The 24,270-nt window shown below is 39.9% G+C and overlaps 2 protein-coding genes across 3 annotated transcripts in view; one reads left to right on the top strand and one right to left on the bottom strand.

Annotated features, from left to right (window-relative positions):
* Window positions 1–140: 140 nt before the first annotated feature.
* Window positions 141–9,714, bottom strand: vps4b (vacuolar protein sorting 4 homolog B). Of its 2 annotated transcripts, XM_030751302.1 has the most exons (13): window positions 9,321–9,714; window positions 7,169–7,280; window positions 6,806–6,906; window positions 4,666–4,777; window positions 4,270–4,417; window positions 4,114–4,172; window positions 3,833–3,952; window positions 3,538–3,694; window positions 3,248–3,396; window positions 2,256–2,337; window positions 1,954–2,173; window positions 1,732–1,872; window positions 141–1,635 (listed from the first exon to the last, which is right to left on the bottom strand). In XM_030751302.1, exons 1-13 carry the CDS (start codon window positions 9,339–9,341, stop codon window positions 1,534–1,536), a joined length of 1,524 nt encoding a protein of 507 aa, XP_030607162.1. In that variant the 5' UTR covers window positions 9,342–9,714; the 3' UTR covers window positions 141–1,533. The 2 variants fall into 2 exon arrangements, with proteins under 2 accessions (XP_030607162.1, XP_030607161.1); XM_030751301.1 differs by lacking the exons at window positions 6,806–6,906; window positions 7,169–7,280; window positions 9,321–9,714 and adding an exon at window positions 5,623–5,847.
* Window positions 9,715–10,466: 752 nt separating this feature from the next.
* LOC115795409 (laminin subunit alpha-3) overlaps window positions 10,467–24,270 on the top strand; it is a 57,569-nt gene continuing 43,765 nt past the window's right edge. The window contains exons 1-5 of the mRNA XM_030751300.1: window positions 10,467–11,071; window positions 11,617–11,769; window positions 22,523–22,640; window positions 23,775–23,893; window positions 23,986–24,156. Coding sequence (XP_030607160.1) covers window positions 10,808–11,071; window positions 11,617–11,769; window positions 22,523–22,640; window positions 23,775–23,893; window positions 23,986–24,156 — 825 coding nt within the window. The 5' untranslated portion in view covers window positions 10,467–10,807. The remainder of the gene's footprint in view (window positions 11,072–11,616; window positions 11,770–22,522; window positions 22,641–23,774; window positions 23,894–23,985; window positions 24,157–24,270) is intronic.

Consider the following 24,270-nt stretch of genomic DNA (forward strand, 5'->3'; position numbering starts at 1 on the left):
GAACTTGCAGTTTTCTGACACACCACCGCTTCACACTCATCAGATAGGCTGATACTGCAACTTTATTAGTAAAACTACATCTCTACTGTAAATTACTGTCAACAACAAGCACGTAATATGTTACAGAAAAAAGTAAACAGTTTGTTGCTTTACCTTTTATTTACACTGGAAATGAAAAAACAGAAAATTGTATGCACTGATAACCTCTTCACAAAGAAAAGGCTTGAGAGTTGGCTATATATATATTTATACATTTACAGTAAAATAAAGATGTCCCCCTATAAAAAAAACTACCAAGTGACTGCACATCTCAAGGGAAACAGACTAAGGTTGTACAAAGTCTCTAAAAGAACCTAAATGAAATGTACAAGCAATATACATTTCTCTGTTGTAGTGACAATGCACTTGATATATTAGCAGTAGGACTAATTTAGAAATAAACAAATAAAAATAACCATTCAGTTGGGGGAAAGAAAAAAAAAAAAGGCCCTTGCAACATTTCTAGAAGGCACACGGTGCACACTGCCACTTATGGCTATTTAAAGTTCATGGTTGGAAATGCATTCCTAAGTCAGGTATATAAGATTTCTCCATCTGAGGCATGAGTGTCCAGCTTCAACATTTCACACATTTTATCAGCTGTGAGGTGCTAAAGCTGTCCTAATATAAGGCTTGGTTTTTCAGTTCATATTAAGGATCATTAGCAAACCTGTGGACAGAAATGAAATATATGTACAACAGGTATTAAAGACAAAACACAAGCTGCAAGACAAAGCAATTCAAAGCTACCAAGTCCTTGAGAAATGAACGTAATGCTGGTCCGGCACCACTGGTGAGCCACCCTAAAAACCATGTTTACTTCAAATGACAAACGAGTAAACACAATCATCATTTGTACGGAAAGTGAATAAACAATCCAAAACTGCCAAAGAGACTAATGAGGTGCTCATCCTGAGTATCTCTTTCTCAAAGTTATGACCACCACCACGAGCCAGTGACACCAACACCACAACAAATTCTTTGAACTCATGTATATGTTCCTCAAAGTACCACTTAGCCTGTTAAATGTTCCTTTCTTTAAAAAACAGAGAATAAATGAGGAGTATTTCTTTTTTCTACTGAGTTGTACAAGAGCAAGTCTTTCCTTAAAATATTGATTTCAAGTCTCAGAATAGCTGCTGTTAGTTTCTCTAATTTATTTGAGTATTTTGCTCATCAGTGTCTTTAATGCACAGGTAAATTATCTTTCAAAGTTGTGTTGATTCTTCAGTCAAATCAGCTGTTGGTGGGAAATCTTTAATCTTCTTTGGACAGTAGTGAATATCAAGTAAATCTGCATCTTCCACCCTCTGTGTGGTTATCAGATTGGCAAAAACGATGTAGTAATCTCACCCGGTTGGATAACCCTCATGGCCATGTGAATAGTTAGGATGAGACAGAGAAAGGTGGGGGGAAAAAAGGACAAGGACAATAAAGATACACAATCACAATTCTTTTGCTTTGGTTTCGCTTGGCTTGACTCAGTTGGCCAACCTAGCCTTCCTGTCCAAAGTCCTCTGTGAATTTTTTCAGTTTCTCCAGGTCTTGTTCGTTAACTGTTGGCTTTGTGTTGGACAGAGACCTCAGCATATCAGCCTGAAAATAGGGAAGAAGAAAAAAAGAAAAAAAAAATTATTAGAATATGTTCCAATACGGAAATATGTGGAAAATTTAGTATTTTTATATCTCTACCATGGATACTACAGGTTCCAACAGCTTCTCCCCAGGGACCTCCATCCATGTCATTTCAATTGCATTGGGATCACCCGGTGAGCAAGGAGTCAGGAAGTCATCCACAGTAATGTTGGGGTTGTCTCTTGATGGACCTCGTACCTTTTTGAAATGAAACAATTAATAACATCACTGACAACATGTTACAGTGCAGAATTAAACAGATATTTTTAAAAAACTTACCCGTTTGAAGTGGGTTGCTGACTGGACCTTTCGAACAGGCTGCATTAGAGCGTCTCTGACAATAATGCTGATATCTGCTCCTGAGTATCCATCTGTCTTCTTACCCAGAGTGATAAAGTCAGAATCGGTGAGACTGTTGGGGGTGGAGCCCAGATGGAGCTTGAACATGAAGGAGCGGGCGTGCTCTTCAGGCAGCGGGATGTAGATCCTCTTCTCAAATCTGAGATGGTTTCATTTGACCTCAGTGAGCACACAGGTGAACGACAGCTGAATAACAACTTTAAACGACTAATAATAATTACCTTCTTCTAATAGCTGAATCTAGAGTCCATGGGATGTTTGTTGCACCGAGGACCAGGATCCCTTCGTTGTCATTTCCAACTCCTATACAAAAACAAAATCGATGCAAATTAAATTGGAGATGAATATTTACTTTTCTCAGGCCCATTTTTTGACCTATTTACTGTTAAACACCTCCAACTAAAAAAAAAATCTGCAATCACATCAGGTTTCTATTACAGGGCAGTCACTAGAAAAAAAGATGTGGGATGTACAGATACTTTATAAGTTAGAGACACATCAGCTGTGCAGCTGGATCAAAGCAGACTGAATTTAAGTCCAGATTCAAGACAGATTACAGCAAATAGGTAATGACTGACTACTAAATTGGACCAAATTCCCATCCAGGACTAAGTGGGAACTTTAATAATTCTCAGTAATTCCTCATATTATATACTTAAAAAGGAAATTTAGTTCTATTATTTATTTTAAGCTATAATAGATGGATCTAAGGGGTATAATTTTCTTTCACCTTACAGTTAAGTGTCGTGTGGCCTTTTGTTTCTCCCTCACTAGTGAAACATCTGCTTTCATTTGCTCTTACACCTGTTTGAGAGTGTGACTAAAAACCAATAAGCTTTAAAGGTGGATTTTGATTCAGCTTGCTGCAGAAGCTCTAATAAAAATCCTGTACAAACCAAAAAGACACTAATCTGAATCTTTTATCAGCAACTGAACTTTATGTTCTGAGTAAACCAAATACTTTAATGTTGTGCCAAAATATCACTAACCCAACTACAGCACCAATTTACATACATTTGTTTACGATAAAGATCATCGAGGTCTCAGTAAAATTTTAAAATACAGAAAGGTACTGAAATAGAAACATTTATTGAAAGGCTGCATTACAGGCACAAACATTTCAATCTGAATGACTATTTTTTACCCAAAGAACATATTAATTTCTCCCAATATTTAGTAATTGCAAATAATTACTGTAGCTCATCACACTCACCTTGCATCTGAACCAGAAACTCTGTCTTAATACGGCGAGCAGCTTCACTCTCATTCTCACTTCTCGACCCACACAGGGAGTCGATTTCATCAATGAAGATGATAGAAGGCTTATGCTCTCTTGCAAGGCTGAAAAGATTTTTCACCAACCTAGGAAGCAAATTGAACAATTATAAGGAAGTTAAATGGTAATCACTGCTGGCTGTTGTATAGTTTTATACATGATATTTTAATATATACTAGAAAGTAAAATCATATGCTTAATCTATGCTTCTGTGAAATGCTGCTCACTTTTCACTCTCTCCCAGCCACTTGGAGACAAGGTCAGATGAGGAGATTGAGAAGAAGGTTGAGTTATTTGCCTCTGTGGCGACAGCTTTAGCCAGGTAAGATTTTCCCGTACCTGGAGGTCCAAAGAGCAAGATCCCCCTCCATGGAGTTCTCTTCCCTGTCAGTCAAGCACAGAAGTAATTTAATCTAAATGAGTACGCCCAAAACACCGTCAATTACACTCTGACACACAAATATTTCTTCTGTTATTTAAGAACAACACAATAAAGTAGAGTTCTTATTTACAAAGATTTACCTGTGAAAAGGTGGGGGAATTTGATTGGAAGTATAACAGCTTCTTTCAACGCCTCCTTGGCTCCTTCTAAACCAGCAACATCGTTCCATTTAACATTTGGTTTCTCCATAACAATTGCACCTGGGAAAAGATAAACAGTACTTTACTGAAATGCCTTATATGTAAATGAATAATAATGAAAAAAGAAATGTATATATATATAAATAATGCAGAGTAATTTAACATAGAAAAATACAAAGGCAGAGGGTTGAAGCAAGCAGGAATTAGGAAACATTACAAACCTGAGAGCTGATTTTGGAACTTCTTTTTCTCTGGATCCTCACCCTCATCACTTTCATTTCTGGAAACAAAACATATTTTATCTAGATTTTCCAATCATATGATATTAACAGCACCACATGAGCTGATACACCCTACTGCCCTGCCCATTAACACACCCTTTGTCATCAGACTGCGACTCTTTGACAGGCTTAGCAGGAGCTTTCTCTTTCTTCTTGAGATACTCTTTCAGCTTTTCTGCTCTATCCAAGTATTCTGCACATTTTGCCCGGATGCTCTGTTTTGCTTTGTCACCTTGGGCTTCATCTGTCAGGAATCAACACACACAAAAACACAACAATTATTTAACAGGACCTGCTTTAAAACAAGACTCCACCCTTATTTTAGTACATTTAAAAATCAAGTATTTTCATTATTTTTGCTATCACAGAATGGCTCACATCTCTTTAAGTCACTCTTCACCAGACCCACAACAACATACAGGTTGCTATGATTATCAAACTGTGATTTCTGTTATTATCACACTTGTGCCATTTTGTGTTGTCATGCCTTACATTTTACTACGTGAAGGAAGTACTGAACAGCAGCCTGGTACAGGCGTAGAGCCTCCTCATAGTTCTGAGCTTTATCCTCCTGAGCCGCCTTGCTGGCAAGATCGATGGCTTTCTAAAATAAAAAAAGGACAATTTTAGTTCAGCTGAAACTCGTGGCTGTTAAAAAGAATAAAGAACAGACGACCTAAAGACCATGTCTTTGCATTATGAGACATATATCAGATAATCAAAGTAAACAAACATCACACATCAAGACAACAAAGTGACAAATATCAGCACATTTAACTAATAATACTAATAATAATAAAATAATTTACTTAATGCCCCTAAAGCTCACGTTACTAAATATATAGGAAGGTTGTATTCTACTGCTGTAAAGCGTCACCTGTCCTGTGAGGTGACGTCTCTCTCTCTCTCTCTCACACACAAACTGAACGTTTTCTTTCACTTCCCTTTAGTGAGCGCAAATATAAATAACTTCAGCAGAATATATATCTTCAAAGCAAATACAATACGCCGCTTTGCTCTCCGATTTAAAGTCTCTCTTCCGAGGCTAATTTAAAGTGGCTAGCAAGGTTAAGCTGATAAGATGTCCTGTAGTTGTTAGCAACTCACTGACATTACACAGCTTCCGCCACAAATTCAGGTCAGAAAAACTGAATCTTTATAATACACATAAGCAACAATGTGAGGTTGAAGTGGTCTTTATATTACTACAAAATTCACGTACTGTTGGACAGGCTAGCCAACTATGCTAATTAGCAGCTAATGTTACTAACGCTGTGCTGTTTTCCACCGATGGAAATGTTGAAACCAAGTTCAACCCTTTAAAACTAGACCTTAAGTCTTGACTGCCAGCACCCAAGACACTTTAATCAGTTTATTTCAAAGTTTAAACAACTTTTATAGCGCGTTTTAGTCTTTTTAGCCTCCCCTCGGGTTGGCCCTACAACTTACCTGTAAATTGTTGTTGGCAGCCATAACGGCGGATCACTTGATCAGCAATCAAAGTAAACGTAACACCGCGCGAGCAAACTGTTTTTTAAACACTCTACTTTAGAAATCAATCGCACACGTAGGGTGTAAACGCGGAAATCTAGGGTTTTTAGCAGACTTGTTTTCGTATCTTTCTCGCTGCCTTCTCAGACCCGAGGTAGAAACTTCCGCATTGAAAAGTCGATACTCGCGTGCACGGAATGTGATGACGTCAAGACGCAGCCTCGATACAGTCATCGTACGGATGCAGCGCAGTGACCGGCAATGCTGCTTATCTTTTAAAAACAAAGAAAACAGTATCGTATACTCTCTTCATTTCCTCCTTCACTACATCCATGAATCTTCTTGAGGTCTTCCTCTTTTCCTCCTGCCTGGCAGCTCCATATTTAACACCCTTTGCCCAGTATATCCAATCTCCTTCATCTGCACATGTCCAAACCCTCTCAGCCTTGCCTCCCTGACTTTGTCTCCAAACCGCTCAACCTGAGTTGTCCCACTGATGTATTTGTTTCTAATCCTGTCTATTCTGGTCATTCCCAATGAAAATCTTAACTTTTTTTTTTTTTGACTTATCTTTTTCTCAGTGCCACCGACTCCAAACAAAACATCATGGCACGTCTCACTATTGGCTTTGTAAACCTTCCCTTCCACTCTTGTTGATAACCGTCTGTCACAAATTACCCCGGCACTCATTTCCACCCACTCCACTGTGCCTGCACTCTCTTCTTTACCTCTCTTGTGCACTATCTGCTGTTTTGGATAATTGACCCCAGGTATTTGAACTTATCTGCCTTAACTACCTCTGTGCTTTGCATTTTAACACTATAAAGTGAATACTAGGTGTCACAATGAACTTTCCCACGTTTCTATTCATTTTGTGTTGCGGTCATGTGGTGTGTGGTTAGTGGTTAGTGGTTCGACCACATCCCATACACCTTTACCTTTTTATATTTATATTTATTTATAATATAAAATATTTATTTATATTTATAAATATAAATATTTTATATTTATATTAATATCTATCATTTGAACTTTTAAATCAAGTTAGGCACGACACCCACACTGCACCACCACACTCACACTAATTTTGTCATCTTCCATTTGTAAAGGGAATGTTTTGTATTGTCATATCTGTAATGACCTCTTTATTCACTTGGTATTGCTGCAGTTCTTCCACTCTGTCCAGGTACTGTTTACATTTATCTCTTATCTTCTGGTTACCATCTTTACCCTGGGGTTCACCTGAAAAAAAGAAAACAACAATGGTTTAAGCAAACGTGCAACAATTTTGTCCATCCTGAAAGAATGCATTGGCCTAAATGTATGTAGCTGTTTCTGTTTCAGCACACTCCTTTAACAGTTGAGTGTTTTCCTCTATAGATGCCCGACAGGATGCAAGTTGCAGGTATCTGTGCTCATAGTGAAGGGATGGCGTATACTGTGATATTTCAGATAACATTAGTGTGATATTAGTTGTGTTATGTTTCCCACCATGGTGACGCACGTTTCAAAATGTGCAGAAAATACTTGACAGCATGTTGGTAGGAGCGGATGGCCTCCTCATAGTTTCCAGCCTGGTCCTCCTGTGAAGCCTTCTGTGCTACAGCAATAGCTTTCTGAAACGGCAGGAAATGTATCAGTAGCTCAGACCTCGTGTTTCTGTTAAATTTACCAGGATAGTTCATTTAAACTGAAGTCATAACGTCAAAGTGTCCCATGAAGAGCAATCTAATTCTGTAGAAACAGATATGTCACAGTGTTATTCTACTATCTGGAGTCAGGAACATGGATTACGATTGCACAAGAACAATAATAATAACACTGTAGCTTTGAGCTAGTGCAGAAATGATGAACTGAACAGTTCAGAGGCTGATTGAAAGTAAAGTGGATGCTTTATGATGCTTTTAAATGTAAAAACCCAAAAGAGTCCTGTTATTCAGCCTCATGGCTTTTAAAGATAACGCCACTGTCTTACTCCATCTTATAATACATTTGCTAATCAAGATGTATGGATTCTCTTCTGACTTATTAAGCAATTTTAATTTGGCAGTGAGTTCTAGTAACCTGCGGAGGGTATTAACCATTTATAAAGTTAATGGACCATCAGGTAGATGTAAGCCTGAGCTTTCACTTCATAACCTCAATCTGAACTTTCTATTAGAATTAACTTGCACACATTATTAGCATTCTGTATTTGGAAACATTTCTTGAATTTGTCATGGTGTTTTAACTTTTTTTTAAAAATTGAAATTATGTTAATTTGTGTAGTCTGCTAAAACGTGCCAGTGGAAATCAGTCAGAATTGTTCCTGTATCCAACAATTTTACAACTGCTTTCAAGTGTCATGAATAAAATATGACCATACTTTCTTTCATCTGTCTGAACAGATATATAATGCAAAACTATATGGAATATTAGCAGAGGCTCATATGTTCAGTCCACCTCCCAGCACTTATTCACCTATTATAACAAGACATATACACTCACTGGGCACTTTATTAGGTACACCCTGCTAATAAAGAGTTGGACCCTCTGTGGTCATAAAGGGGTGGACATGGTCAGCAACAATAATCAGGCAGGCTGTGGTGCTTAAATGATGTTCAGTTGGTACTAACAGGTCCAAAGTGTGCCAAAAGATATCCCCTACACCATTACAGCACCACCAGCAGCAGCGTGAACCACTGATAGAAGGCAGGATGGATCCATTCTGACCCCACCATCTGAGTGTCGCAGCAGAAACTGAGACTAGGATCAGGAAATGTTTTTCCCCGTCTTCTTTTGCCCAATTTTGGTGAACCTGTGAGAACTGTAGCCTAAGTTTCCTGTTCTTAGCTGGACAGTAGTGACACCTGGTATGGTCTTCTGCTGCTGTAGATCTGCTTCAAGTTTCCACCTCTTGTGTGTTCAGAGATTTTCTTTTGTGCACCTTGGTTGTAATGAGTTGTTGACTTACTGTTGCCCTCCTATCAGCTCCAAGCAGTCTTTCCATCAGGAATTAATTTTAATCCAGAGAAAGAGTGAATATTTTCTCTTTTTCAGACCCTTCTCTGTAAACCCTACAGATTGTTGTGTCTGAAATCACTGTAGATCAGCAGTTTCTGAAATATTCGGACCAGTCCTTCTGGCACCAACAACCCTGTTACGCTCAAAGTCACTTAAATCACTTTTCTTCCCCATTCTGAGGCTCGGTTGAATTTCAACAGGTCGTCCCTAAACGCACCGGGCTGCTGCCATGTGATTGGCCGATTGGCTGATACCGGAAGTTGAACAGTTGTACCTAATGAAGTGTCCGGTGAGTGCCTTCATCAGATTTACCAAATAGGACAAAAAGACATGATCAAAACTAATCAAATCACTGATTATAATTAGCCACACTGCCTGATTAAAACATCTCATTACCCGTGAATAAACCATTTCACGAACTGCCACTAAATCTGCAGCGCTCATGTCAGTCCTGTTTCGGGGTAGTGATGCGGATAGGTCCAGATGTGACACAGATAGAGAATTTAGAAAACGAAAGTATCTACAAGTCAGCTGTGTTAAAATGAATCCTGAACTGAAAACATGAAATACTTTGTTTTCGCTTCGGTCTGAGAAGACACGCAGTAACAAACACGAAGCCTCCAGTCTTAAAGTGTTATTTTTTTTTAACCTACCTGCAGATTTGTTGGCTCCATGAGGAGTCCGGTGAGAATTAAAAACACGGCAGATTCAGCACCCGCACAACGCTGTTTCGTTTACTCGGCAGTGCCAGAAGTTCCTGTTTGCTTATCACTACCTCTGCACCGACACACGCGTCCAACAAAGTAGCCTTGCCAGTCAGTCAGTCAAAAGGAATGGGAGCGATGTGTGACACCCCTCTTGCCACTGAGTCACAATGCCAAGTTGTTGTGCTGGTTACAAAGTGAATACATGTTGCCCAACTATTGTCCAGCAACATGAAGCGGATGGTTCTGAATTTCCGTATCCTGAGAATAACTTACAAGCAGACTCACACAGAAAGTACAGAAAAGTTAAGATAAGGAGAGTTTTATCTGTAACTCAATATAAACATACTCTACTTAACTAGAGGTATATAAAATTGTGCGCGCGCATGTGCGAATAAGCACTAAAATCCCCTACACTGACGTGTCGTGTGATAACTATGGCCTCCACTAGAGGTCGCCCCAAGCTCACCGTGCAAGCATCAATAAAATTTGAGTCATACACTGTATAAAAGTTTTTATACGGTCATTTTGAACCCCATAGAGGAGCTCATTACATTCTACAATTTTATACTCACATGAAAGTTATACAAATAAAACACGATAAAAAGGTGTTGAGTGCCGGTTTAGATGCTTTCAGACAGTTTTTCCTTTAACAGACATATTGTTCAATAATCAGTCTTAATTCAAGTTTTCCTGGCACGTCTCACTTCAAAATCCAAAATATTGCGCTCCGCACCCAACATTATTTAATCAGTCAATAACATCAAGTGATGGAAGTTGAAATTAAGTAAAACAGTGGTCAGCACTATAGTATCAGCACGCTTTTGCTACAAAAATATATATCATATGAACTCCCTGGTCGTCGGCACTCCACCTGCAGTAGCTCTATTCCCGGCCAGCTGGGACCGCCCCACGCGAAGATCCAAATCTTTCATGGACTTGGAGATGTTTTGGTTTTGCCCACGTTCAAAACGTCCTGGAAGTCACATAATAGGTCTCACAGTGGCTCGATACTGTCAAATCCTTAAAAAAAAAAAAATTATATATTTAACGTTTGACGCTGAAAACCGAAAAAGAACAAAAGAGGAGCTCCTGGTGAATGCTGTGACGGCAGACCTTTGGCCCCACTCAGCAGCGTCGTGCTCAGACCGTCGACCTGACACCTGATAACTCCAGCGTGTCGCACAGTTTGGTTCAGAACACGCAATGCTGGCCGCGTTAGTTTGGTGACAACAATGGAAAGAGCTCACACCCTCAATAGTGGAAGATCGACTTAAAAGTGTCGTTTGGGGATTAACAGGCGGGTGAGCCCACTGAAAGAGCCCAACGCGTATCTCGCAGCTCATTAGCGCATTTCATGGAGATCTTTAGATGACAAGACCTGCTGCACGCTGCGGGTTGCGCTCAGCATCTACACGGATCTGTAATTTTGGAACATGGCGCGAGGGATGAGAGGAGCTCATCTCCTTGTTGGATTTTTTACTCTTGGGTTAACTCTTTTCAGGGACGCGGATGGACGACAAACGTTTAATGACTTGACAGGTTTCAGCTTGAATCCCCCGTACTTTAACCTCGCCCAGGGCTCTAGGATCTCCGCTACAGCAACCTGCGGACAGGATGAGGCTGGCGCACCGAGATACGATTTATACTGTAAACTTGTCGGAGGGCCGACCAATGGACTTCTTACTCAAAATATACAGGTAAGGAAACAGCCGTTCATGCGTGAGCAAACAGCGGCGCAATGGAAACGATGTAATTACACTTTAATGTGGTATATGCACTGAAAAGGAACTCATCTAACTAGTGATCAGTTCTTTTTTCTTTAATGGCCCAGTCCCAGACTCCTATTTGTGAATACTACCAGGAACCCCTCCGGGAACCGTGACAATTAAGTGCCCGCCCTGACCAAGTTGTACAACTGCCAGAAATAGTTTTACACCAGTGTAGTTGAGTTCCACTTTTTCTAAAGGAAATGCCCTTTCAGCAGTGGTCTCATTATCCCAGGAGCTCCTCTGAGGGAATAAGAATTTTTACAGTTCTGTAATACTGTAAAAAGTACAGTTTAATAAGAGCATTCCTAAGCTCTTTCAAGTCAAGAATCTCACTGATCTCATTAAAGATGCACTATTTATTTATTTATTTGTTGCAGTATAGGTAAGTTCTTTGCCAGCACCACCATTAATTAAACATGTCTGTTATTTGTTGTAGTTGGGCTTCAGAATACTAACAATTTGACACCTTTTAGGGTCAGTTTTGTGACTACTGCAACACCATTGACCCAAACAAAGCCCACCCAGTGACCAATGCCATCGATGGGACTGAGCGGTGGTGGCAGAGCCCTCCTCTCTCCAGGGGGATTGTCTACAATGAAGTGAATGTCACTCTGGACCTTGGACAGGTGAGATTATCATACCTTATTCTGTGCACAAACAGATGCCTACCAGCTGATACCAGCTGTGTGAATAATGATAGCTCTGTGGTGTCAGTAAGATATAGCGCCTGGATGAAGAGCAGGAAAGTTGCTTCCTTTGCTGTTGCTATGCAGCTGTGAAATTATTGCATTTGTGTGCGGTGGCAGAGCACCTTCACTGGTGTGAAATGGGAAATTTTTGTTCTTGCTTTGTTTTTGTTTTTTTCTGCTGCTGATTTGTTTTGAATATGTTCCCAAGAAAGTTTTTTTTTTTTGACTTCTCGTTTTCCTTCATAAGTGTTCCAAAAGTGTAACACGATTATGTTTTCAGTGTGAGCTTCATCACCTCAGCTAGCAGTAATCATGTGAATAATGTGCTGTAGTTGGACTCTTGCCAGGAATCAGATTCACGCCCTTTTAGCCGGAGAGTATGCTTCCATCATGAGCTGTGTCTCTGGCAGGAGGTTGGCTAGCGGCCCATAAACCAGCACCTCACGCTCAATTATCCACTGTGAGGAAAAAGAGGAATGCTGTCACTGGATTAAGGACCAGGAAGATGTAAAATTAAATTGGTGGACCTCTTACTTGAAGAGGGTTTTGACTAGCTTTGGAGAAGACTTAAAAAAAAATAAATAAATGAGAGGAACAAAAGTGCTCCCCTCCACACGTGTTGCATCTTTGGCTCCCAGTGGGCACAGTGTCAGACAATGGGTGTGGGCTTTTCTGTCTCTGTTTTTAGACAGACTGAGCTGAGCAAAGCTCCTGCATGGTTAAATATAGAGCAGGCTTCCAAGAGGATGGACACATGCAGGGCCTTTAGGGATGTCTGACTTTAATACGTGGTAATGCTCAGTTTATTTGGGAGCGGGGAAAGCAGTATTATTGCATTATAGGGTGCTAGAAAGAGTGCGGCTAGATTTCTGACTGTAACTCAGCAAAACAAAACCCTGCACTCCTTCAATGCAACGCTATCTTAACCACATATGGACACACAACACACCTGTCTCACATTTTTTTTTCTTTTATCATCTGATGCAACCACCAAGACTGTGAATGCTCAGCGTGCTGTCATTGCATTCTAATGTTTAGTGGCAAAATTATAATTTGTAATTCAATCATACATTTATATGTTGGCATCTCTAGAATCTCAAATCAGTTACCTGAGCAGGTTAAGTACAGTCACATATGTGATGTTTGGGGTTTAGGTGTTGTCTTGATTGCAAGTATGTGCTTTATTTATCCTACCACAGAGTTTTATCGCTCTCTTCCACCATACAAATACAAGCCTGTGCGTTACCCAGAAAATTACTTTAAGATGTCATATTCTTTGAGTCTTCTGTGTGAAACTTTAATAGCTTTGTAGATTATTTTTAAATCCACGGGATCAATGATGTGTACAGTAAAATATGTGGGCTAGACTGAGCTGAAAGGGTGCTGTGGTTTCTTTCAAGAGCAACGCAGGTGGCTGTGCTACTGCTGTTTGTATAGGTCTTAGTAGAGATATTAGATAATGGCAGAGTTGATGTTTATGTTAAAATAATGAGGTTCAAAGAGGGGGGGGGGCCTCTTTTGACAAAGCTGTTTCCGGTCCGTCTCTTTCAAAGACAGTTGTTTGAAGCCTGCCAAGTTTAAAGCTAGACTAAACTGATATAAAGTGACCTGAACAGTTGGTCAGACAAATTACACCAGTATGCTACTGGCTTGGCTTTAATGGCAGTGTTGGTCTGTTGGATAGTCTGTTAGCTGGACTGAAATTTTAGGTTTTTAACCTTGTTAACTCATCTAGATTTTTTATTAGGCTAGAAGACATCTCATCACCATGAGAAGCAGTTGAGGCTGAGGATTTTCATTCTTTGTCTCAAAAACAATGGAACAATCCTGAGGAACACTTTATTAGCTGTTTGATAACAGAGTCAAGTCAAAGATTCCTGTGGTGTTTGAGTATTTGCTTCATTTCATCTCAGTCTAATTGTGTGGCAAGAGGGGGGAGGCTGTATTCAGTATCGTGCATGCAGAATCAGAGAGAACGCACATCTATCTATCTATCTCTATATATATATATAGTAGTGTGCAAAAGTCTTTCGCTTCCCATAATTTCTTTATATTTTGCTTCCAAGGAGCCAGACTTTCTTGTCATTTTTAAAGTGGCTTCAGCAATAGTTCTTCAGGCTTTCTGACGGTCTTTCTAAGTTTTTCTTTGGACATTGGCTGCATTTCCACTCATATGAAATCCAGTCCTTGTACCTGATCATTTTCAGAGGAAGGTTTTTTGTTTGTTTGTTTGATTGTTAAACCACATCACCCTGACCTATGAATCATTCAAGCATAAAAAAGGCACCTAACTCAAGGGATGAATCAGTGTTGTGTCTATAGATAGCAGACGACTTAGCAAAGTACCAATTTTAAATTGTATCTTTGGGGGCTCTTTGTTACCAGCAGTCAGTTGCAAAAACACACAATTTGTTCCCGGGCCTAAAAAAAACCTATCTACAGTTGATGAAGGGTGGCTGAGGTATGCCAAATTACACAAGAACGGGACTGGAAACCAGTGGCAACATATCTTACAGTGTGATGAATCCAAATTAGAAATTTTTGGTTCAAATTATCAGCAATATGTACAGAGGAGGTACAACAGGGAGTTTCTACAGACATCTGTAACACAGTGGAGGCTCTGTCATGGTTTGGGGCTGCATTTCAGCCAGTGCAGTTGGAGATCTTGTCAAAATTGATGAAATTTTGTACACAGAAAAGTACCATCAGATTGGCCCAAGAGAGCCTCTCTCTGTCTCTCTCTCTCTCTCTCTATATATATATATATATATATATATATATGTATATATATATTGTGGACAGATATCAGCCAAACAGGTAAAACAATATTAATTTGTTTTATAAGTGTAAAACTGGTTAACTCAAAAAGTAGGCCAATAAGATTATGGTTGTAGCTTTTGTACAAAACAAAAGAAAACAAAAAAGTCCTTCTGTGGCTTTTTCACTCCCCTGCCCCACCAGAACAGCCCTCTCTGGGTGTTCCTCAACTTAACAAAACTTCTCACTTTCCTTACTAAGGTCTCTTCTTTAAGTCACATCCCCTCACAGCACTGGTTTTAGAGAGATGTTCGGTAGAGACACAAGAACTAAGGGTCAGAGTTTCAAATAGAATGTTTTGGTTTCATAGCATCACCCTTTAAGTGACATTATTTGTGACATGTGGCGGTGCAGCATTTATACATCATGCAACTTGATAAAAGATGTAGGATACAAATGTGCTTCTTGGATCCAGCCTCTTACTTCCATAACTCTTATGCAAACAATGAGATGTGTCAGAAAACTCTTTTGATTTTACTCCTTTGTTTTTTTGCAAAATGCCTGACATGCGTGTTTATGATGTTATTTATTATTTCTGAGTAGGTGACTGTCATGTTTTTATCACTGTATTGGCCTTGGGTGAGGTTTAAGTGCTCTTCTGGTTTATGCAGAGCTGTAATCAGGTCACAATATGGTTTGGCTGGGTTCATGACTAAAACTGAATTGCTAACTAATCTGTGTTTAACACACAAAGCTAAGACTGGGCATTTGGCAAGCATAATACCTGCTGCACACGGTGCTGAACATTTTACCAGTTTTCAGGCAAACTGTTGTCAAAACTTTGCACCACTTTCATTAACCAGCAGAGAGGTCAAATGCTTCTTGTGACATCATCACTTTCTAAATTGCCCCAAGCTAAGCAATCTACAATGGACAGGCCAATGCAAGCAGGCAAGTTGCTCTCTGTTTTTGTGACTTCTTGGCTTTTGACCTGTGACCCATGACAAATCCTACCTTCAATCAGGAAATGACAGCAGTGGCCTTCAGTGGCTCCCCTCAAACTCCGAAATATGATGTTTGGCATTATTGGCTTCTTTACTTCAACAGCATTTTGCATAGAGTTTAGACTATACATAGGTATATGTGCATATTCACTCATACAGCTTTTGCATTGTGCATTTTTATCTTAGTATGTCTACATATAAATAGTAGAGCATATTATGAACTGACGACCACAAAAAGTAGCTACTCTTCCTAGAACTTTTTTCCTTGTTAACCTATTTGCAGGACACAGTAAGTAAGCCATTGTTCCTCTAAATATTTACGCCATGTATCAGGCTGCCAGTCACTCCTTTTTTCTGGGGAATGTATTTTAGGAGCCGTGACCACATGTGCTTATCTGCCTGAGTGAACCCAGAGTAGACCATGTGAGGCAAACATTATAGGGCTTACTGCAGTCTGTTTGATGAGACTGAGCTGCTTCTCATTGGTAGAAGTCAGGCAGTGAGTGAATATTGGACACTATTAGTTTGAATTAGGTTCTGATTAGTTGCTGGTGTTTTCAGTTAAAGGTCAAGGCTGTGGTTGTCCGGCGTTTGTCGTGTTGATGGTTTTGTTGCTTTAAATGGTCTCTGATTGCAGAATGCCTTGCTCTTTGTCTGTGGTTTAAAGGTTATTAATTCAGCAGGCTATCTTGCTGTGTATACACACACCATTCACTTTTTAGAGAATGCAAATAAGTTCAAGATCCGTGACTTAGTTTTGAAATGAAGCGGTAAGAGAGTGACTCAGGTTAATGCAATGTTTTGGGATCTGGCTATAATTCAGCAATCATCAAGAGAAAAAGCTTCCAAGAACTCAATTTTGGAGACATTCCCCTGGAACCTAATCCTCTTTCTCGGGGGTTCACCTCCCACCAAAGTTGGTTTGAATGTTTTATTTGCAGCCGTCGCCCCCCTTTGTGTTAGAATCCTCCTAGGCGGTATTGTGTGACATCCTTTCTGTGCTCCCAGACTCACACACAAAAAAATTTGGTCCTTTTTAAGTCTCGCTGAAAGCGACCCGGCCTTCTCTTTTCACTTGATAAATGGCTAGAAATAGAGAGCTGGTGTAATTTGGTGGTGAGAAAAGAGAAAACCTAACATTGAAGTTATTTCTGAAAACATTTAATTTTCCTGGCTTGTTGAGCACTCGAAAGCCCTTTAACCTAACAGACATTAAAGTACAACCATGCATGATGTTTACTTCTTTCTATGCATGGATGATCTTGTGGGTCCAGATTGAGTTTGCATGGCTGCACTGCATCTCTTGAAACCGTGTCACATGTGGTTTTGAATTTTGTATAGCCTGTAATCCTAATTGAGGCTGTGATTTGCATATGTAATCCTGAACAGTCAAAGAATGGTGTGAATTGCTGTGTAAAATCTGTCCATCTCGGCTTTGTAATAAATTTTATTTCATACAGTATAGTTGGCTCACCCCGAGACAAGCTTGGCTATTACATATCCCGTTTGCTTTGGTGACGATGGAGGTGATGTAAGTGCCTGTCTTTAGCTGGGCTGCCTGAGGCGCCAGGCCAACCCAGCAGATATTTACAACTACACTAACAGTCACACTGTGCTAGTTAGCATTAGCAGAGTGCATCACGGGTGACTGTCGGATTGCAGCTCCTCTTAAATCTGGAGCTGTGATGTGGAAAAGCTTGTGGGGGTTAATATGGGATCTGTTCACCTTTTTCAGGGCCTACGCCACCAGTTTGTACACAGTAATGTTAATCAGCGGTCACAGGTTTACTGACGCAGGCATTGATGCAATGGGACGTGTTTAGAGAGCAGCAGTTTTCCTAGACCCATTTGACAGGGCTGTTTCATGAATAGCACACCCACATACAGGTGGAAGGAAATACTGCAGTATAATGGTGCAACACTGCAGCAGAATTTCACACACTGCTAGTAAAACAATGCAGTCTCCTTAATATTTTGCTTTTTGTTTTGCTTAAATTTTAAGCTTTTTGAGTCATTTTTCTTTGAGTTCCTCTAAAAAGAAAATACAAATTCTGTCACTTGGTTATTAAATCACTGGTGACTGGAAGCCATTTGAGTACAGTGAACTCATTGTCATGTTTATAAAACCAGTTTGAGATGATTTGAGCTTTGCGACATGCTGGAAACAGCCGTCAGAAGATGGTACACTGTGGTCACAGGAGGGAAAGGGATGGACATGGTCAGTAACAATATTTAGTAACACTGTGGTATTTAATAATGCTCAGTTGGTACTATACTCAATTATCTATCTGTGCTTTAATGTTGTTTCTGGTCCTACCATCTTGCGTGTCATGGCGGAAATCAAGACTCATCAGACCTGGCAACCTTTTTTCACTCTGCCATTGTTCAGTTTTGGTGAGCCTGTGTGAATTATAGCCTCAGTCTCCTGTTCTTAGTTGGACAGGAGTGGCACTTTATGTAGTCTTGTGCTGTTGTAGCCCAACTGCTTCAAGGTTTGATGTGTTGTGTGTTCAGAGATGCCCTTCTGCATACCTTGTTTGTAATGAGTGGTTATTTGAGTTCCTGTTGCCTTCCTATCAGCTCCAAGCAATCTGGCAATTCTCTACTGATCTGACAAAGCTTTTTCACCCAGAGAACTGCTGCTCACTGGCTATTTCCTCTTTTTTCAGACCATTCTCTGTAAATCCTAGAGATGGTTGTGCAGGAAAATCCCAATAGATCAGCAAATTTCTGAAATACTCAGAGCATCAGTCTGGCACCAACAACCATGCCATGTTCAAAGTCACTTAAATTACCTTTCTTCTACAGACATGCAGAAATGCTTGAGTTGCTGTACTTCAGCCTTTTACAACAACAAGAGCATTAACAAATAGAATTTGACTGCATGATATTCTGTTCCACCTACACTTCTATTGCAATTTTTAGCCAACTGTTCTTTGTCACCATATAACTTCTGTCATGGTGACAGAGAAAAACATACCAGACTACCCCCCTTCTCCTCACACTGCCCACCTGTTGCACACAGACAAACAGTTGTACATTGCATTGTTATAGACTGAAGTGCAACTGCTCCACCCCACTGTGCTGCAGCATGTTCTGTCTGGCACGGGTGATCCACTGCAGCAGAAGGTGATGCCTCCTCTCCTTTGAATTGCATTCTTCTGATTTCACATCAGACTTTCAGGAGCTCACTGAGATGGCTTCTGGCTGTGCCCTGTGGTTGGAATTTGGGACTAGGATATTCAATATTGCAAGCTTACATCTCATCTCATGCCTGTTTAACATTAGACATGACTAGATATTTTATGAGTTGTGTACTACACCAAGACATCTCATGTTACTTAGAGTTGTGCATTACCCGCTGTTATTATTTTTTTATTTGAATAATAAATGTGTGGATTATAAAATAAAGGAAACTGAATTGTGTCAGACACCATATTTTAATGATTGAGGAAGCTGTGAGAAAATCCTGACCAGTTCATTTTACAATACACTTCATTTGATCAACACAGGGAGATTATAGTTGAAAAGATCCACGTGGCAGGCATGGCTAAAGAAGTAACTGACAGAGGGTCATGCAATCAGGTCTTTTTTTTAAGATTTTGCAGTTCCTTGTGTACGAGAAACTGCTCCACAGCTCTAATATCTGAAGGGGCATGTGTGAATGTAGAGGGTAAAATCTCCATGTAGAGGCAACAGCAGGGCTGCAGTTCACAGTGAATGGTGCAGGTATATCACTTCTGAGCTGTCACACACACAAAACGTGTTATTAATGTAGACCTGATCATTCGTACAAACACAAACGTTTGGCGTGAATTGTTAAGGGTCGATGGATTTAGGAATGATCTGAGCGCGTGAGTCAGAATTCATTTACACATTGCTACAAGTGCATTAAAGAAGGGAATATATGTTGATATGCTGTTGTTAAAAAGGTGTTTGGTCATGAGGGACGTGGCTGGCTTTGTTATATTGTGTTAATTAGAAGGTTGGAGGAGATCTGGATATTTTACACCTTGTATACATATGACATTAGGGGTCTAGGTCAGGAATTTAAGAGGGCTGGTAAAAGGCAAAGAGGGTAGTTGTCAAACAGTCCATACCTGTCAAAGCTCAACCTCTGACCTGTTTGACACCCACCCACGCAGTCCCTTGCTGTGGGTGTTGAGAAGTCATGCCCTATGTTATAACTTCTCAACAGCCTGAGGTTGCAGATGCTGTGAGGGGGAGCGGATGCCTCTTCTCAACTGTCGTACCAAGTGTTTTTTGACCCCAAGCTTGACAATCTGTTTCATGTCTTTCGTGCCAGCGGAGTCCTCATGCACGTAACACATCATTACAATATTTCATGCTTCCTCCAAACAGTACAAAGGTACTGGACATATTTCAAGAGTGTGTGTTTAGACTGGCAGGACACAGTTGGAGAGACAGCCCTGAAATTAAGCAAAGCCATGCCAGGACAGGCCTCATACTTCCAACATCACACTGTCTGTTTCTAACTGTCGTCGTTTCTGGAGGATTTTTCTTGCCAAGGCTCAGTATTTGGCATCAAGTCAATAATAAGTACCAGAGTGTTTGTCATCACCACATTACTTCTAACTAAAGTTTTTTTTTAAATTTGTATTCTATCTGGATAAATGAATCTACAGAATAAGACATTTATTGGTTCTTTGTCAGCAGGCCTGCACTGAGATTTTATGGGCTGATTCATAGCTGAAGATTAGACTTGACATCAGATGTTTTGTGATTCTCAGATATTGTATCAGCACTGGTGTAAGGATACCTTGCCACGTTGACCAATTCTCCACTACACAGTTATTCACACTAAAAACAAAAATGTACATAAACAATCATTTGTTTAGCGACATGGAGCCTCCTCAGACAGTTTTTTGATATGTCCTTTTTTTTTTTTTTTTTTAGTGAAACTGGAGGATCTCTTTTAGTTACCATCTTTGTCATGACAAGTGGTGGAGGAGATTTTCACTGCTGTACGTTGATGTCAGCAGCAGGTTCCTGTATGCAGTGCCATGCTCTGCTTTGGGGGCATTAGAGGGGAAGGGGAATGTGGCGCTATGTTTGGAATCTGAGATGGGTCTGCGTGCCAGCCAGTAAGTCTCTTGCCACTCTGACCCTTTTTTTTTTTTTTTTAACTCTCGTGCCATCTCACACCCTCCTACCTCTCTTCGACCAGCCATCCCTTAACGTCATTGCAGCCCATGTGAACCAAACTTCCTCCAGGTCCTCAGCAGAACCATAATGTTAATTATCGCCAACTCCTACGCAAAAAGGCCTGGCTTCTATTTTTGGATGACAGCCCATGTCTCGTGTGGTCGTTCATCTATTTTTTGTTAGTTGTGCATCCTGTTGCATGTAGGTGGAAGTGTTCGCTGATTAATTTTAAGACACACCCTATTCAAAGCTGTGATTGTAAGTTGTTTTATTTACTTTTCTCTTCAGCCAGGATCCTGATTAAAGAACATTAAGTCAAAGACTTTTCCTGATTTGCAAATTATTTTGTTGTTTATCAATGATTGTCTACAATCTTCTGAGAAAAAAACCACACCAGACATTTCCCCAGCAGACCTCTGACCTCTCTCACAATCCATCAACCTAAGGGCTTCTTGAACTTGAGGCTTTTACTTGTCAGGGTTGGGCAAAGTACCCATCAGTATAATCGTGGCTCCTTTTTGAAATAAATTTTTTTTTTTTTTTTAGTTAACCTTTATTTTACCAGATAAAATGTTTGAGAACCAGTTCTCATTTACAAACATGACCTGGCCATGTTCTAGTAACTCCACAGCAGAAGCACGGCCAAGCTTTGCTTTTATATGTTTGTATTAGAGCTCCTCGTCTCATGCGAGGAGAGTCAGTAACTGGAATATTTCAAATGCCTCCTGGGGCTTTAATCAATGCGCTGTGGGATGCTGGACGAGTGTGGGCCTGCCTTATCCGTCTCAAAGAGAGACAGCCTGTAAAAATGTCTTTTATTGAAGTAATGCACAGTATTATGTAGATGCAGTTCATCAGTTTAGCCAGGTGCTAGGTACTTAGGTGCTTAGGTACTGTAGGTTTAGCATTTATGCTTGTAGTTATATGCTTTTGAACCATGCAGTGTTTCCATTTTCAAGCATAGATAAACTCTGTTGAAAGTATGCTAAACAAGACATGGGTGTGGTGGTCAGGTGTAGGTGAGGCTTTTTTGTTGATATTGCAGGTGTTACTTGCAGGGTTGTGTCAAAGGGTTTGTAATCCAAGCTTTGTCAAGTCCATGCCAAGTCATAACAAAGAGACCTTTGGCTACCACAAATTACATTTCTTTTGTACACAATGTTCAATCAAGCTGAAGTCACCCGCTTTTAGGGCTTGATAATGATGTTGATGAACTGCAAAGGAAAAGTCCTGCAGTGAATATCATGAGCCTGACAGATAGCTGAGTGTTGGCAGAAACAATCATTGACATCATTTTCTGGCCTTGTATGGACCGAGTATTCTGATTGGAGGTGAAGATAGAAAGTTCGGGGAAACATTGAGGGATCATGTGGGCTTAGCTGATGTCTTTTCACTAACGTGGCTGCACCTGCACCAGTTTATACACGCTAACAAATGTTGGCGAATTTGTTTGGACTTAGCTGCACGGCCACACAAATACTGCTAAAGTCAAGACTGAAGAATAAAAGGAAACAAAACAGGAAGTTCTTCCTCGTTAAAGTCATTAATTCTGTGGCGAATATTTACAGACATACTACAGCCAAGCTATTGTTGTGTCCAGACATTCACAAAAAAGGAAATAAGATTTTTTTCAGAGCCCCAGCTCAAGACCTTACTTGATAGAGCAAGTGGAGGAAACGGCATTTTGCCAAAATCCGCTCAGAGCAGCAGCTGCCTTTTATTTAGCCTGCTCTTTGTTTTCTGTTTTCTTTTTTTTTTTTTAGCTCTTCCATGTTGCATATGTCCTCATCAAGTTTGCCAATTCCCCTCGTCCTGACCTGTGGATGCTGGAGCGATCTGTCGACAATGGGAGAAGCTTCACCCCCTGGCAGTATTTTGCACGTAAGTTCACATGCTATTACATTAAAAATCATTTCCTGCGTACTGGTGCAGTTTTTGTACTGCGAGTACGCAGGAATCATCATGACTTGAATTTTTGGTTAAATTATGAAGTAAAAATAAATAAAAGTTATTTATACGTATGATCAGCGATTTGTCAGTAAATCAAGGAAATGTGGATGTCTGCAGAATTTTCTTTCAAATAAATATGTGTTATTTTCTGTTGCTGTCAATAATATGCAAATAGTGATGAAAAAAATCATTTATTCTTTGCCTGGGAGGAGATTTTCTCTTTGGAAAAATTACATAAATCAACGTTTTCAATGATAAAAACACAGGTATTGTAGATGTTTCAATACATTTCACTCTTTTCATGAAAAGCATTTGAAATCGTTAAAAAATCTTTAATTCATAATATTAACAGCCTGTCAAAACCCATCACAGCAATCCAGCGAAATTATGTATTTCTCTAACCGGTGCAGACAAAAAAAGAATGCAGTCATTATTACCGCTGTTAGTTATACACGTGTCTCTCCTGCCGTGACAAGTCAAAATGTTTCTGTAAGAAAGGCCTGAGGACAAAGTTCAAGGCTTTTACTGCTGTATGTTTAATCCGAGACAGATTAAGACAAGAAGTGTGTGTGAGGTAAAACCTTTGGTTTAATTTGAATTACTGAAAAATGCCAGAATGTAAGCTTAAATCTGAATTTGGTGTTTTAAAAGTGGCAGGTGGTGACACGGTCCAAATCTGAAACTGAACTCCTACCATTTTAAATACTTGATACATATTTTATATTTGCTGATTCGGGATATCTGAGGGAGGGTGGGATGTCTGCGGTAAACAGGGTGGGATGTGCGTGCACAGTTTGCCAGGAGACACAGCTGACTCATCTGTTTTACACTCTCAAGGTCTCTCTCCAAGTTTGCGTTCATGTGGGATCTATAATGAGTTGAAGACTATTAGTTTAACCTTGAGTTTTACCTCTAAAAATATTTATTGCTTGTTGCACAAATTCCTTTCAGCATTTATTTAGAGATTTGAGATATTACATGTTTTCATATTCAAAATCAGTGTTTTATCAGTTTATTATTGCTCAGTTTTATTAATTGGTGGCTTTATTTATTTATTTTTGGCAGATTCAGAACGTGAGTGTATTGAAAGGTTTGGAAAGCAGCCCAATGTTCGTATATTAAATGATGATGACCAGCTCTGCACCACAGAATACTCACGGATCATCCCTTTGGAGAATGGAGAGGTAAAATAAAAAGTTGTTTAAAAAAAAAAAAGGAAACCAAAATATCTCTGTTGTTTTAATGAGGATCTCTGAAATAAATATTTATTCTTTAGGTTGTGGTGTCTCTGGTCAATGGCCGCCCGGGGGCCAAAAATTTTACCTACTCACCAGTGCTGCAAGACTTTACAAAGGCTACCAATATCCGCCTGCACTTCCTCCGCACCAACACCCTGCTCGGCCACCTTATCTCCAAGGCCCAGAGAGACCCCACTGTCACACGCAGGGTGAGACACGTACTGTACAGCCTCACACTAAGGTGTTGTTCTGGCTGGCTCTTGTTTCCCATTTGGGCTCTGCAACACCCACCTGTCAGCTTATTTTTTATTTTTTTATTTTTG

The sequence above is a fragment of the Archocentrus centrarchus genome, chromosome 17 (genome assembly GCF_007364275.1).
Source record: "Archocentrus centrarchus isolate MPI-CPG fArcCen1 chromosome 17, fArcCen1, whole genome shotgun sequence".
In the NCBI taxonomy this organism is placed as follows: Eukaryota; Metazoa; Chordata; class Actinopteri; order Cichliformes; family Cichlidae; genus Archocentrus; species Archocentrus centrarchus.

Excerpts from the sequence above, each read along its gene's own strand:
- vps4b (XM_030751302.1), bottom strand. The coding sequence starts at position 9,341 with ATGGAGCCAACAAATCTGCAG. Across the intron at positions 4,778-6,805 it reads AATACCAAGTGAATAAAGAG|AAAGCCATCGATCTTGCCAG; the intron begins GTCATTACAGAT and ends TTTTTATTTTAG. Across the intron at positions 3,695-3,832 it reads ATTCCCCCACCTTTTCACAG|GGAAGAGAACTCCATGGAGG; the intron begins GTAAATCTTTGT and ends CTTGACTGACAG.